The following is a 16565-nucleotide window of genomic DNA, read 5'->3' on the forward strand; positions in this document are numbered from 1 at the left end:
TATTGTATGTTTGTTTATTATTCTTAATCTTTGTTTTATATAACACATTATCATTTCTTACTTAAATCACAAATATTAAAATAAATAGAACCTAAATATTGAAACCAAAAAAATTTAAATATGCAGTATACATTCAAATTTGTAGATGAGATTCAATTTTACACTTACAAAACACAATTATATATAATCAAAGAGGAATATTAAATGATTTGATTAGTATATTTATTAAAATTAATTGCTGCTAATGGATGCTATGGTAGCCCACCTATAGTGGAACTAACGAGTTTCGGACAGGTTGATAGGTGAGTAGTACACAAGGGTAACGAAACCAACTTTGTCATTAGCTTGGAAAAATGTATCCTTTCATGGAGGCTAAAATTTGAATTATAAATAGCCAAACTTGGGGAAGTGGTTTCTGAAGAATGATTATTTTGTTGGCACAGTAATTCGAGCAGAGCATGGAGGATGGGCAGATCGCTATGAAGAAGAAAAAAATACAATTTACTCACTCAGAAAGTTATGTGAAAGAAGAAAAAGATGAAAAACAATGTAACGGTAATTGGATTGGAGGTGAAATTATAGTGGGTGCCTGTGACCTCATTTTGGGTATTGAAGATGAGCTTGTGCGAGAGCTAAGTTCTCTCAGTTTTGGACTTCCTGTTGCTTATGTGTAAGTCTATGATCATTTTCGTCAAAGCACTTATTTTCTTTTATTTTCTAATAGATAGAATATTAACTATCCCTGCTTCTGTCTGATAGGAAAAATATTGTATTCACTGCAGTAAATTTCTTTACTTTTGTACCAATTCATTATATGTTTCTTCTGGTCTTTATGCTTGTTTTCGGCTACGTACGAGTTTATATTATGCCCAAGGTTTGAATTATGTTTAAGACGATTGGTGTTTGATCTTTCTCTTTAATAATCAACAGGTGAATTATCTTGTTATTGTGACGCTTTGTAGCACGGGGTTCATTTTAAACAACAAATGACTCTGCTTTGTTGGCAAGACTGTTAATAGGCATTCATTTTTTTAATTTGTTTATTCTTTCGTTGAATTTGCCATTGAAGTTGATTAAGTTATAGTCTGAAGAGGTTTATAGTTTGGTTAGCAAAGAGGACTATTTTTACATTAGGTTTACAAATTGAGCAAACACGGGTTGTTCATGGTTAAACTTGGCTTACAATTTGAGCAAATTGGGTTTCTTTGGACAAGACATTGTTATCAATTCATTATAAGGGTTAAAAATACCTCAAGGCACACTCACCAGAAGACTTAGGTTCAGTAACGGGAACTCTGGACCTCTGCTGGTATTCATATACTCCTATATCCTACTTAAGATGATGTTCCAAGTATCATGGCGACTATGCCTTAAGGCAACTGGTAAAAAGGTTTACTGTGATGTTCTTTGGATGCTATTCCGTCCCCATATCATTACAAGCTGACTGCTTAGGTTGTTCATGACATGAGGCCATAAAGTTGGCAAAGGAAAGGAGTGCCAGTAATAGCTTATTTATGATACCATACACCGAAAAGCACACAGGTTTTGCTACATTGGAAAACTCATGACAGTCTTTCTCATCCCATTTAGAACACACTCAATTGAAAGGTCCAAAGTGGACAGAGAATTAAGTAAAGGTAGATAGTGACAGCCAGATTTAATTACTCGCAGAGTACAAGGTGAGTTTTTGCAAGGTTTACTCATGACTTTTGTACTGCTCAGTTTCTGCGAGTTTTGGCACAGATTTTCGGCAAGTTCTCAGCAGATGGGTTTTCAGTGACAACTTGCATTTTGTGAAGGAAACAGTACAACTTGAAAAAATTCTTTGAAACCCAAAAAGCTGAAAAAATCTGTAATGCAGAATAAACATTGAAACATAGTAAAAACACTGAAACGTGGAAAAAAAGTTGCATGAAAATTGGGGGGGGGAAGCGGGGCAGGGAACGCAAAGAGTTCTGAAATATGTTTATCTCAATTGGATATTGAAAGAACATTTTGATAGGAGAAAGGAAGCTTCACCCTCTACAATCATGGCGGGATATCTTTTTCTTCTCAACTCCCACGATCTTGTCAGAACCCACAATATGTTTCATATTTTTGTTCATCTTGCCATGACTTCCTTTGGTGACAAGGCACTACATTGGTCTTTTTCGTCAGAACCCATATTAGTATAAGCTAGCTGTTGTATTCCCACGATGATGTTATTTTATATTCTATTTGTATTCAAATCTAACAGAAAACACTTCGTCAACATTTTATAAACTTGTTTGACGCATTTTGTAAATGTGTTTTGCATAAACTTTGTATTGTTTTAGAAATTTAAGTATTTTTTTAAGTTGTCAAGTTTTTCTGAGTTCGAAATTTTTTGGTTTGCTGAGATTGAGTATGTGAGCTAGGGTACATAATTTAGTTTAAACATTTCTTGAGTAATATTCCAACTTGTGATCCAGGTGAGTTACTCTCATGTAAATCATAAGCAAGTTTCAGGTGAGTACTTGCTGGGTTACTTGCCTAGAAACTCATGAGTACCTGTGAACCCAACCCAAAAACTTTCCTGATAACAGAAAAGTGCAGGCCGCTGCCTTAAAGAGAAAAAATAGTGTTTTTTTCCTTGTTTTCTGATAATTTCTCTTGTGCCCTTCACTCTATTACAACATTGCATTATTTTAAAGGAGAGTTTGATTCATTTTGAGGCCCCTTGGACTGACACGGCAGATTTATTGACTGGATTGGTAGGTAGGTAACTCATTTTATTGCTTTTTGATTTTTTTTTCTTTTCATTCTTGTTGCATTCTAGCAATTCTAGGGTTTTAATATTTCATGTTTCGTTTAGTTTTCCTTTTCTTCCTTCATTTAAAGCTAAGGTTTGCAATTGTAGAAGTTTATTTTATTTTTTTAATGTTTTCTTTTTGCTACGGTTTCTATTTTCATACTTTGCAATTATATATGACATCCTCAAGTAATTGTAGTAGTGAGAAGATCAAGGACCTCGCTTGGAGGCATGACACATGAGATATAGAGGCAGGAACGGTGATATGCAATCATTGTGGTTTGATGATGATAGGAGGTCTCAATTGCCTCAAAAATGACCTTGCATGAATCCTTGACTGAGATATGCAATTGTATAATTTAGTGGAACTTAAGATTACATGAGAGATGAAGTTGCCTTGCTTTATATGAGGAGAATAAATTAGAAATGAAGAGGACAATTGAGGCAGTTGCAACTATGATGAATTCTCCTCTAGACCTAGAGACTCTTATCTTCTCCCATAGATATGGGGCTCATTTATTAGAGATAATTCTAGCCAAGTGTAGTCACACTCACAGTGGTTCTTTGATCTCCATGATACTCCTGGTGTGCAACCTTTTGAAAGATCCCCAACCAGTCTGAACTGAATTTTTTCCAGATTTTAATATTGCTGATTGAAGGTTTTAGAATAGTTTTCAAGTGTTTTTGCTTGGGTTGTGATGTCAATATTTGAATAAGGGTTTAATATGAATCATATGCCATTGCAACAATGATTTTGAACCCAAATTGTAGAATTATAATTGACTGATAACAATTCCAGAATTCTGATTTTTAATAACAGCAAGATAGTAACTTTCAGAATTTATCAAATTGAGTCAAATATGCATACCCGGAGTCCAACGCTCAACCAGTGGAGGGTTTTATTGGAGAATTCAATGTGCTCAACTGGTGGAGGGTTTTATTGGAGAAATGTAATCACAGTACAAGAGTATCCACTAAGGTATAATGACTTTAGTTGACTTTATTTGTATCAACAATAATTATCAAAAACAAATACTGAGAGAAATAGTGGACTTGCGAAGACCCACGCCTGACTTGCATGCAAAATTATTGACTTCAACTGGAAATTCTTCAACTGGCCAAACAAACTGAATCATAGAATCTTCCTGATGCTTGGTGAATTCCAAATTTTCTGATGACAACTTCTGATCGCAATATCTGCTCAAGCTCTAGTGACAATTTTGCATGGTACGGCCTGCAAGAAGGAATGTATGGCTAGTGTAATGGTACTGCTGGCTTAGGCAAAGTACGACCAGCTTAGGAGAAAGTACATCTGGCTTGAGGAATCTCAAATCCCTCCAAATCTGCCACGTTTCACCTTATTTCTGCTGCAAACAATTTTATTATTAACCCTTGCAGGCAATTTCAGTAATTATTGGTAAAATCATTTTCCTGACAACAATTACTTTTATTGAATTTCACTGATCTGATTGCACCAAGCCCTTGATGCTTATTTGCTGGAAATAACCTGTAAATCTGCTTGTAAAATACTCCAATTAAGCACAAATGGAAACCCTGTATAGATTTCCCACAACTGTGATCTGGGTTTCCATCCAATTTACAAATCTCTAGGGAGTTTTCGTTCCCAAAAATCTGAAAGGCTGCTGAAATTTATCCTTAGAGTTCAATTCTCCAATTGCTGATGTAAAAATTGTTAGACGCAATGCACCACTGAGAGTGGGAGGGGATGAATCAGTGGTTCTCAAATCTTTTCCCTTTACTAATCCTGTGTGAGCATAGATCTACCTCAAAGCAGACTGACCGGTTAGTGGGGATAGCAACACAAATGCAATCACACAAGGGACATCACATAACACTAGCATATACGAGGAAAACCCAAGATGGGAAAAACCTCGGTGAGCAATGCTGCTAGAGTCTACTGCTCCAATCCAGCCTCACAATGAAAACACAGTTACAAAGTTTAGGGCACCAACCCAAGGAGCACCAACCGCTGACTTTAGGGCACCAACCCAAGGAGCTACAACCCCTACCTGATTTATGGGCTACAACTCAAAGGAGCTACAACCCCTGCTTTTAGGGCATCTACCCAAGGAGCACCAACCCCTGCACTGAGCAACAACTCAGTGTTCACAATATAAACATCAAAAACATAAGTAGTTATCTTGTTACAAGTGAATCTTGCAACCTTATCATATGTCTTACTCTGGCGGTGAGATACCTTCTCCGCTACATCGACTCACTCTTCTGTTGCTCACTTCAGCTGCTTAACTGACGATGAACTCTACCGGTACACTTTGCCAATTCTTTGTCTTCCTTCTCTGCAGCCTCCTTCACTTCTTCTCTGCTGGTATGAACACTACGGGTTCTTCTCTCCTGCCAGTTGAACGCTTCAACCAGGTTCTCCCTCACTTTCACTCACTTCTCAGATGCTCGTCAAGCACTAGGCTGATTTGCTCTTACCTACAGAAGTATCACACTTCGCAGTAGCACCAATATTCTTCTATTACGGAAGCCATTGATAATGTCTTTTGCCTTCATCTTTATAGATTGGTTTCTCGCCAAAAGACCATTTCAAAAATCAGGCGGTTAGGGTTTCTTCACCACCCTCGAGGCAAAACCAAATCTAATAAGATCCTGTCTGATCTGATCTTTCAGACAACCACTCTGCACAACTCCGCCATTTACGTACCTCCTGGATCACGCCTTCCATCTCCGGTGATCTACCTTTTATCCTAACAACAGATCTCTTGGTCAAAACACACAAGATCCGTCGTGCTGTTTCCTTCATTGCCTTGATCTCCTCAATCGCTCTTAGCTGGCTCGTAGCTGTCCTTCAGACCTCGAGCCACAAACCCCTGCTACAATCTGCAACATGTCCCGTGATTTGTGGGATCTTTTATCACAGTCAACCAACTCTACACCTACCCCGTCGATTGTACATTTCATCTTTATTTGATGCAGGTTCGCCACCTCATGCACGTTTGTCATTTCATCCTCTCGTGGCATCACTGTCGGTATCCACCTCATCACACTGTTCTGTCGGTTCAGGCCTAGTCACTGAACATTCAAACAACCGGTTCCATCTACCAATAAACAAACCTTACTGGCATATGACACCTTGCTAGTTGTCCTTCTTGTCATGACCTTTCTTATTCTATCGGTGTAACCCTCAAACCGGTCTTCAGACATGATTGACCTATGCATGCACATTCCCATCAAGTATCTGCACCTTGTCCATATAAAAAATGGACTTACATACCGGTTACCACTCTTGATGACGCCATGTCATCACCCTTCACAAGACTCCATCTTTAATCAGGTCAATCTATTTCTGACTGCATCTGCTTAGCCTTACCTTTTCCCTGATCAATTTTGTTCATTCCTCTACCGGTTTGTCAAGGTGACAAACACTTTTGACTTACTCTGAACTGGTATCTCAACATGCCATCTCTGTCGGTCCTGATCTCATGCACTTAAGGCATTCTCTCAATTCACCGGTGGATCCGATGTGAGCCTTCAAGTACTTGCCTTTACCTCTTCATAGTTATGCACATAGTGTATAATAAGAGATAATCTTCACTTACCAGTGGAGTGACACCTTATCTTCTGCATCCTGCAATGTATTCAAGTGGCTTCCCCATTTGTGCAGCATCTCTTCAAACAGGCACATGAGATCTGATATGAGCACATTCATTGTCAGTCATTGCTTCTCATGATGACTGCAACTTCATCCAGTGGGAGTCCCGCTGTTCTGCAACCTCACAACATACCGGTGACCTATTCATTCTTCTCCTCCAGTGTTGATGTGATTTAGGTAATATTCTACCTCTTCATCACAAGCAACCGCTCAAACACTTCTCTATCTCATCACACAAGTTAGGTACTAACTTGTGTACTGGTGACTGCACTGGCCACTTTTTCTTGCCTTACTAGTTTTCTGCAACACAAGGTGATATCAAAGATATCACATCCTGTTCTCCTTCATAGTAGTGTTGCACATCCATCTCTACTACCTGTGGTCATCTCATACCGGTTGACATCAATGACAACACAATGCCAACAATCTCCCCCTTTGGCATTGATGTCAACACATGTAGTATCCGACATATTACATAGTCTTTCTCCCCCTTTATTGTGATACATGGATTCACACATATGTAGTATGCAGTATACTACAAAATCCTTCTCCCCCTTTGACAACAATGACAATGGGTACTGTCAGGATATCATTCCTCCCTGTGTTTACCGGTCGCTGATATAATTCTTTCTCCCCCTTTGTCTTCATTGGATGTAGCACTTCCGTTGATACCACTTGTTAGCTTGTTACTGGTTGTTACATCTTCTCAAGTCACAACACTTGAGATGAGGGATCTTATCGATCAACTGACACCAATTGAGTATGCGGGTTTTAATCCTATTTGATAGAGCACTCAAGTTACAGAAGGGCTGATACCATTGTTGATGCGTCAGTGAATACTACTCACCTACCGGTCATCCTGTAACATCTCTTGCGGTTTGGCAGTCAGTATCCTTACAAGTTCAAGCAAGCCAACTCTGCATCATGAGCACTTGAACTCCCCTTGAGTCATACACTTCAGGTTCTTATTTCCGATCAGGTACTCTACCAGGATTCCGATCTCCTCCATATGCCGGTTTAGCTATGCATATGAGATCATCTGATGATCTTTCAACTCCATTATTCCACCACAACCTATGACATGATCTTGAATTTTCCCAATGCCATACAATGACATCATCATGCCAAGAGACAAACCGGTTAGCCCAGAAAACACACAACCTTGCTTGATCAACAATTGGGGCCAACATATGTCACTCAGGTCTTCATCAACACCACCTGAGACATAACTTCACTCCATGTTACCGGGGCTAATGCAATGATCTCCAACTTCATTGTCTTACATAACCTGCAAGTACCTATTAGTATACAAGCCGGTAACATCCTGCACAAATTGGTTAACACCTGAAGCCAATTGTTAAGCTTTACTCATTGAAGCATGTAGTGGTGATCGAACACTGATCAGTAGGTGTGTAGTTAATGCAGCCTCTACACACACTTATTACTTCCTTCCTTTTCATCGGCAACAGTATGTTCTTCCATGTTGCCTTCTTCACTGAGGGGGGATGAATAATAAATTCAATGTGCTACTCCCCTTGGGGTCCTGCATCTCCTTTAGGCCTTAGGAGATATCACTTGTGCCTTGGATGCACAGTGCTGGTCCATGGTCTTCTTCCTCCATGTCTGCTTGGTCTCATCCTTTTTCCCATTTTCAGGCTTGGGAGCAAGTCTTTCCTTCTTCTGCTGATGGGTCTTTCCATTTTCTGATTCTCCATCACAACCGGAAGTAGTGCTATAGTAGCACATAACATCCATCCCAACTTCATGATTGGGAAATCTCTTGACATACCGGTTTGACCATCTTCTCCTGGTCATGTTGCTTTGACTAGCAACCGGAACCGGTGGACCTCTTGCTCCTGCAGGGAGATTTCTCCTTTGATTCCATGTAGGTCTCTGCCTTCCATATGCTCTGTTTTCACTTTTCTGCAGAGCATAGCCATTTTGTCGGCCTCCACGTGACTGTAGGTTCCTCTTCCTACATTCAAACTCTCTATGGCCAGATCCATTGCAGTCATGACAAATAATATTTGCATAACTGAGAGAGGGGACGTGCTTGTATCTATTCCTGGATACATTTTGTTCATATGCATGTTGACTATGAGATCCTAGATTATTCCTTCTAGATCTCTTTCTACAATCTTCTGCCCTATGGCCATAGGCATTACATGCAAAATAGTAACCGGTAAATGATGGCATATGACTTACAAATTTATTTTGCCATGCATGAGGAGATCTTATTGGTTTTGCATCTCCATTTCTTCTTCTTTGAGAATGGATCCTTGGTTGTCCATTCTGTGCAGCTCTTCCATCTGGTCTCTTCTTCTCCCACATTTGCTTTCCCCTGTGGGTGATAGCATTTCTTTGTCCTCTGCCGGTAGGAGGTCTTCTTTGCTGCTTCCTCATCTTCTTGCTTCCGGTGAAGCCTTCTACTCTCATCTTCCCCTTTCCTTTGGGATCTTCAGTGTTCCTTCTTCTTGCAACACCAGTCTTCTTTTTTGTCCACAAGTCCTCATCGGTTGTATCTAGATCAATCTTCTTCCAGGGAGCATTTCTCACTAAGAAGGTTTGGCCTTTGTTTTCTCCATTGGAGGAGACAAATAGAATGTCATTGTGAGGGACATTCTTGTTGGTGGAGCATTCATTGACACTACTTCCTGAACATTCAGTATCCTTGGCCAGGGCATCTTTGTTGCTATCAAATCAGACTCTTACCTTGAGCTCATCTTGACACTTCTCAAGGTTATTTCGGAGAATCTTCATTTCTCCAAGCAGTCGTTGATTTTCTTCATTCTTCACTTCTAGCCTAGATGCTAGATCTTCACACCGACACTCCTTGGTGTCTCCTGCTTGAGACATCAACTCTGAGAGGCTTTTCTCAGATTCCTCAAGGCATTTTGATAGCCGGTTCTGCTCTACTATGGCAGCATTCTTGAATGGCTTGTATTCCCTTTTAACTCTATTGAGTTCTTCAAGTGCATTTACAAGCTCCCCTTCAAGATCAACTTCTACTTCTTCTTCATTATCAAATGGATCTTGATGGCTAGATCTATCTGCCATGTCTTCCTTTTCTTCATCATCACTGCCAAACACATCTTGTCGGGGGGAATTGTTTGCCCAACCGCTTTCAGATTCTTGAGCCATGAAGAGGTGAGTTCCTTCTTCATCACTGCTACGGCTGCTAGCAGATCTATCTTCATCGTCCAGATAAATATGAGATGTATTTCTCATATTTACTTCAATTGCTGGTTCTACAGTTGAGGGTTCATTTCCATAGAGCTTCTTCAATCTTTCCCATAAGCTCTTTGCTGTTTTACACTTGTCCACCTGTGAAGAGACACCATTAGAGAGTCCATTGAATATAGCCTTCATAGCCTCTTCATTGCATTGGTTTCTTCTTTCTTCTACAATTCCGGTAGGAAGACTGATCTTTCTAGGGAGACCATCAACTACTGACATCCATACATCAAACCCTAAAGAGGATAAAAAAAATTCCATTCTGCAACTCCAAATAGAAAAAATTGAACCATCAAATAGAGGAGCAGAGATTGACACTAAACAAACCATTGTGTCCTTAAGCCCGAATCTACCCAAGTTGGAGAAAGCTTGTCTAACTGGGAACCTATGCTCTGATACCAATTGTTAGACACAATTCACCACTGAGAGGGGGAGGGGATGAATCAGTGGTTCTCAAATCTTTTCCCTTTACTAATCCTATGTGAGCATAGATCCAAGCTTGCAAAACTCGGCGAGCCATTAGAAAACTTGCGAGTAATCGCGAGCCCTAATGGCGCGCGAGTTACTCACGGAAAAACTCGGCACCATTTTTTCATATAATTGCCGTGATTTTATTGACAAATACTCGCCATTAATCGCCAAAACCTGCCTGAAAATGCGGCACAAAACGCGAGAAAAATGCGACTTAAGTTGCAGGCAAAAAAAAAAACCTAAGTCTTTATTCCATTTCGCGTGACTCCGGAAGGCAAAAAACGCAGGCAAAAAATGCCACGTGATTTCCAGTAGGGTTTGCATTTGCACGCGCGACCAAGTTTTTATTCGTGATTTTTCTTAGATCTTTTTGCATTTGCAGCAAGATTCAAAGTTGTATTTGTTTTTAATTTTTGTATGATTTGTATTTTGTAAAAAACTATTGTGATTTTGTATTTGTCTTTTCATTTTTGTATTACAGTATTACACTTAGCAACTTACCATTAATTTTAATTGATTGTATTGTTTTATTTTGAATTCACAGTCATTTTAAATTTTAATCGACTATGTATTCACAGTCAATTAAAATGACTATGTTTTAAAATTTTAAATGACTGTGAAATACACAGTCAATTAAAATGACTGTGTAATGCACAGTCATTTCAAATGACTGTGAAATACATAGTCAATTAAAATGACTGTGTAACATTGATTGTATTGTTTTATTTTGAATTCACAGTCATTTTAAATTTTAATCGACTATGTATTCATAGTCAATTAAAATGACTATGTTTTAAAATTTTAAATGACTGTGAATACATAGTCAATTAAAATGACTGTGTAATACACAGTCATTTCAAATGACTGATGACTGTGTAATACACGGTCATTTGAAATGACTGTGTAATACACAGTCATTTTCAAATGACTGATGACTGTGTAATACATTAATGTACATTGTAATTAATGACTGTGTATTACACAGTCAATTGTGAAATGACTGTGTAATACATAGTCATTTGAAATGACTGTCAACTGTGTAATGTCAATGTGTATTAAAGTATTTCATTTAAATTTAAATTTGAAGTTAAAAACTGAAAAAAATACACAACCAATTAAAAATTTTAATTTTAGATAGTCATCTATTAATAGATGATTGTAAATAAAATATAGTTATACAGTCATTGTATTTTTTGGATGTTCGTGATTTTTTTTGTTAACAATGTTATTGATCTCCAAATGTTGTCTCTCTTTTGCTAGGTTCTTTTCCACATCTTTTTGAAAGAAAATGGATTCAGCTTCTACAGTTAAAGTTGGTGGCAAAAAGAGAGACCCTTGTTGGAAACATGGGAGACCAGGTCCAAAACGAGGAGATGTTTTTTGCAACCATTGCAAAAAAATTGTAAAAGGTGGCATTAATAGGTTCAAATATCACCTTGCAAAAATTCAATGCCGAGATACCACAAGCTGTACGGAATGTACTGAAGAGGCTACGAGAGATGCAATAGCAACGCTTGAAGCATATGATCAAAGGAAGGCAACAAAAAAGAGAACAGCAGAAGCAATGGCAGCCCCAATGGCAGATTTGAGTTCCATAGGGTCACATACAGATGTGGGGACATCTGGTTCTTCCCTTGGGCCACGGATACGAGCAAAGGGAACTTTGGACAGCAACATGGAAAACTTCTTTATTCCACGTAACACTCCTGGTGCACAACTTGGATTGCTTGGCACTGCATGGAATAAAGAGGCTCACCAACAAGCCAAGGTGGCGTGTGCTAGATTTTTTATCTACAACGATGTTCCGTTCAATGCTATTTCTAGTCCATCTTGGGACCAATTGGTCACCGCGTTGACTGTGGCAGGTAAGGGGTTCAAGTCCCCAAGCCGTTACGAGGTAAGTGGACTGTTATTGCAGGATGAGGTCCAAAACACTCATGCATTAGTGGAAGAGCAAAGGACTATTTGGGAAAAGAATGGCTGCACCATTCTTTCTGATGGATGGACAGATGGTAGGAATAGGACACTCATCAACTTTCTAGTTGCTTCAGGAGGACAGTTAGTATTTTTAAAATCAATTGATATCTCCAATGAAGTGAAAAATGCGGAGACCTTGTGCAACATGTTGGATGAGGTGGTGATGGATGTGGGAGTGCAGAATGTCATCCAAGTTGTGACTGATAATGCAGCTGCATATGTGGCAGCCGACAGACTTCTAATGGCTAGACATCCGACATTATTTTGGAGCCCTTGTGTTGCCCATTGTCTTGACTTGCTCCTTGAGGACATAGGGAAACTAAGTTGGGTAAAGAAAGTGGTTGAAGATGGAAGGAATATCACCAAATACATCTACAATCACACATGGGTCCTGAATCTTATGAGAGAGCACACTGAAGGTAAGGATCTTGTGCGATCGGGGGTCACACGCTTTGCTACCAATTTCCTCACCTTGCAGAGCATACTTGCTACATTGCCCAACCTGAAGCGGATGTTCGTGAGTGAAAGATGGTTGGGGAGTCCTTATGCTACAAAGCCTGAAGCAGAGAAGGTTGTGATTGCCATTTTTGATACTAATTTTGCCAAGATAGTGGAGGAGATCATCAATGTAAGTTTTGAAACTTTAATTGATGATTTATTATTTAACTTTCTAATATTTCAATCTACTGATTTTGTTAGATTTTTTATATCTAGGTGTCGGAACTGTTGGTGAGGGTGCTACGAATGGTGGATGGGGATCATAACTCCATGGGGTATCTATACGAGGCCATGGATAAGGCCAAAGAGGTGATTCAACACTTGTATGGGTCAAACAAGACCAAGTATGAACCCATATGGCGCATAATTGATCGGAGGTGGAACCATCAACTCCACCAACATATTCATGCTGCTGCCTACTTCTTGAATCCCAAGTTTTTTTACTCTCCGAGTTTCAGAGCAGATGTAGAGGTTAGAATTGGCCTTGACACATGCATTCGGAGATTAGTTGATGATGAGATCCTTTGAGACCTGATACTTGATGAGTTGCAGAGCTATAAGAAGGCCTTAGGGGAATTGTTTTCTTCACCTGATTGCAAATGTAGGAGAGCCACCTTACGACCAGGTAAAAAAAAACATATGTTTAATTTTTACCATTTATTTCTCTCTTTAAGATTATTGAAATCTTTACAAGTTATAAATCACATTTTGTATCCTTGCAGATTTGTGGTGGGAAGATTATGGTGCCACAACGCCTAATCTTCAAAAGCTTGCCATCCGCATATTATCACAGCCTTGTAGTGCTTCTGGTTGTGAGCGCAACTGGAGTGTTTTTGAGAACATCCACACAAAAAAGTGCAATAGGTTGACTCAACAACGCTTGAATGGTCTTGTCTATGTGCGGTACAACATTCGATTACATGAGAAGAAGGTGCTAGGGCAAGATTCACATGAAGCACTTGACTTGGATGACATTGATCCATATGCAGCAGAATGGGTTGCTTCTCCTAATGATGTTGATAATGATTTGGATCCATTCCTTACTAATGAGCAGCTGAGTGAGTTGGAGAGGGCAGGAGAGGAATGGGATGCGGAAGTGGCAGCACGTGAGGAGGAGTAGGAGGTTGATCATGCAGCAGAGGCACCTGTTAGTGTTGAGGATGTTGCCACTACTTCAGGACCACCCACCCAGCGGCCACAATCTGTTTTGAGCTTTAGTCGTAGACGCAATTTATGATTTCTTATTTTCATTGATACCAAACTTTGAACTTGATATGTAATCAGAATTTCAGAGGTTCTTGTTTTGTGGTCTATGACTCTATGAGTTTGTCACTATGATACGTTGATATGTATTGAACTCTTATTCATATGTTGCACTTGGTTTTTGGTTTATGCTATGATACTTGCATTTGTTGCTATGTATTACCAAAAAAATTTGATTTATATATCATGGAAATCATATATGTTATACAAATTTGGTATAAATGTGTGTTTTTGAATTATATATATAAAAAAAATGTATTTTCAAATGTTCGATAAAGTTGCCGAGTTTTGCCGAGTTTTTTAAATTTTTTGGCCTTGCCGAGTTATTGCAAAATTCGAGTTTTTCAAGCTTGCATAGATCTACCTCAAAGCAGACTGACCGGTTAGTGGGGAGACCAACACAAATGCAGTCACACAAGGGACATCACATAACACTAGCATGTACGAGGAAAACCCAAGATGGGAAAAACCTCGGTGAGCAATGTTGCTAGAGTCTACTACTCCAATCCAGCCTCACAATGAAAACACAGTTACAAAGTTTAAGGCACCAACCCAAGGAGCACCAACCCTTGACTTTAGGGCACCAACCCAAGGAGCTACAACCCCTACCTGATTTATGGGCTACAACCCAAAGGAGCTACAACCCCTGCCTTTAGGGCATCTACCCACGGAGCACCAACCCCTGCACTGAGCAACAACTCAGTGTTCACAATATAAACATCAAATACATAAGTAGTTATCTTGTTACAAGTGAATCTTGCAACCTTATCATATGTCTTACTCTGGTGGTGAGATGCCTTCTCTGCTACACCAACTCACTCTACTGCTGCTCACTTCAGTTGCTTAACTGCCGATGAACTCTACTGGTACACTTATCATCTTCTTCTACTTTGTTGGATCTACACCTTACTCTCTGCTCTTCAACGGTATAACACTTTGCCAGTTCTTTGTCTTCCTTCTTCGCAGCCTCCTTCACTTCTACTCTGCCGGTATGAACACTACGGGTTCTTCTCTCCTACCGGTTGAATGCTTCAACCAGGTTCTCCCTCACTCTCACTCACTTCTTAGATGCTCGTCAAGCACTAGGTTGATTTGCTCTTACCTACAGAAGTATCACACTTCGCAGTAGCACCAATATTCTTCTATTACGGCAGCCACTGATAATGTCCTTTGCCTTCATCTTTATAGACTGGTTTCCCGCCAAAAGACCATTTCAAAAATCAGGCGGTTAGGGTTTCTTCACCACCCTCGAGGCAAAACCAAATCTAATTAGATCCTTTCCGATCTGATCTTTCAGACAACCACTCTGCACAACTCCGCCATTTACGTACCTCCTGGATCACGCCTTCCATCTCCGGTGATCTACTTTTTATCCTAACAATAGATCTCTTGGTCAAAACACACAAGAACCGTCGTGCTGTTTCCTTCATTGCCTTGATCTCCTCAATTGCTCTTAGCTGGCTCGTAGCTGTCCTTCAGACCTCGAGCCACAAACCCCTGCTACAATCTGCAACATGTCCCGTGATTTGTGGGATCTTTTATCACAGTCGACCAACTCTACACCTACCCCGTCGATTGTACATTTCATCTTTATCTGATGCAGGTTCGCCACCTCATGCACGTTTGCCATTTCATCCTCTCGTGGCATCACTGTCGGTATCCACCTCATCACACTATTCTGTCGGTTCAGGCCTAGTCACCGAACATTCAAACAACCGGTTCCATCTACCGATAAACAAACCCTACTAGCATATGCCAATTATCCTTCTTGTCATGACCTTTCTTATTCTATCGGTGTAACCCTCAAACCGGTCTTCAGACATGACTGACCTATGCATGCACATTCCCATCAAGTATCTATACCTTGTCCATATTAACGATGGACTTACATACCGGTTACCACTCTTGATGACGCCATGTCATCACCCTTCACAAGACTCCATCTTTAATCAGGTCAATCTATTTCTGACTGCATCTGCTTAGCCTTACCTTTTCCTTGATACTTCTCACTTCCTCTGAACTGGTATCTCAACATGCCTTCTCTGTCGGTCTTGATCTCATGCACTTAAGGCATTCCCTCAATTCACCGGTGGATCCGATGTGAGCCTTCAAGTACTTGCCTTTACCTCTTCACAGTTATGCACATAGTGCATAATAAGAGATAATCTCCACTTACTGGTGGAGTGACACCTTATCTTCTGCATCCTGCAATTTACTCAAGTGGCTTCCTCATTGTCAGTCATTGCTTCTCATGATGACTGCAACTTCATCCAGTGGGAGTCCTGCTGTTCTGCAGCCTCACAGCATACCGGTGACCTATTCATTCTTCTCCTCCAGTGTTGATGTGATTTAGGTAATATTCTGTCTCTTCATCACAAACAACCGCTCAAACACTTCTTTATCTCATCACACAAGTCAGGCACTAACTTGTGTATTGGTGACTCCACTGGCCACTTTTTCTTGCCTTATCGGTTTTCTGCAAGACAAGGTGATATCAAAGATATCACATCTTGTACTCCTTCATAGCAGTGTTGCACATCCATCTCTACTACCGGTGGTTATCTCGTACCGGTTGACATCAATGACAACAAAATGCCAAAATTCTTCAACTGGCCAAACAAACTGAATCATAGAATCTTCCTGATGCGTGGTGAATTCCAAATTTGCTGATGACAACTTCTGATCACAATATCTGCTCAAGCCCTAGTGACAATC

The 16565-nt window shown here is 39.9% G+C and overlaps 2 protein-coding genes across 4 annotated transcripts in view; both read left to right on the forward strand.

Annotated features, from left to right (window-relative positions):
- The first annotated feature begins 295 nt into the window (after positions 1-295).
- The window catches only part of LOC131065563 (uncharacterized), a 320439-nt gene continuing 304169 nt past the window's right edge, over positions 296-16565 (forward strand). For 2 of the 3 annotated variants that reach the window (XM_058000113.2, XM_059219782.1), the window contains exon 1: positions 296-670. In XM_058000113.2, the coding sequence (XP_057856096.2) occupies positions 459-670 (212 nt within the window). In that variant the 5' untranslated portion in view covers positions 296-458. The remainder of the gene's footprint in view (positions 671-16565) is intronic. The other variant, XM_058000111.2, reaches the window with a different exon arrangement.
- LOC131875453 (uncharacterized) lies at positions 11734-13838 on the forward strand. Its single transcript, XM_059219781.1, has 3 exons — positions 11734-12717; positions 12804-13212; positions 13310-13838. Exons 1-2 carry the CDS (start codon positions 11788-11790, stop codon positions 13113-13115), a joined length of 1242 nt encoding a protein of 413 aa, XP_059075764.1. The 5' UTR covers positions 11734-11787; the 3' UTR covers positions 13116-13212; positions 13310-13838.

Source organism: Cryptomeria japonica, chromosome 4 (genome assembly GCF_030272615.1).
Source record: "Cryptomeria japonica chromosome 4, Sugi_1.0, whole genome shotgun sequence".
NCBI classification, from domain to species: Eukaryota; Viridiplantae; Streptophyta; class Pinopsida; order Cupressales; family Cupressaceae; genus Cryptomeria; species Cryptomeria japonica.

Bases quoted from the DNA above. Each gene is read 5' to 3' on its own strand.
- LOC131875453 (XM_059219781.1), top strand. From the start codon at position 11,788: ATGGAAAACTTCTTTATTCCACGTAACACTCCTGGTGCACAACTTGGA. The intron at 12,718-12,803 runs GTAAGTTTTGAA...TTTTATATCTAG, and splicing joins TAGTGGAGGAGATCATCAAT to GTGTCGGAACTGTTGGTGAG.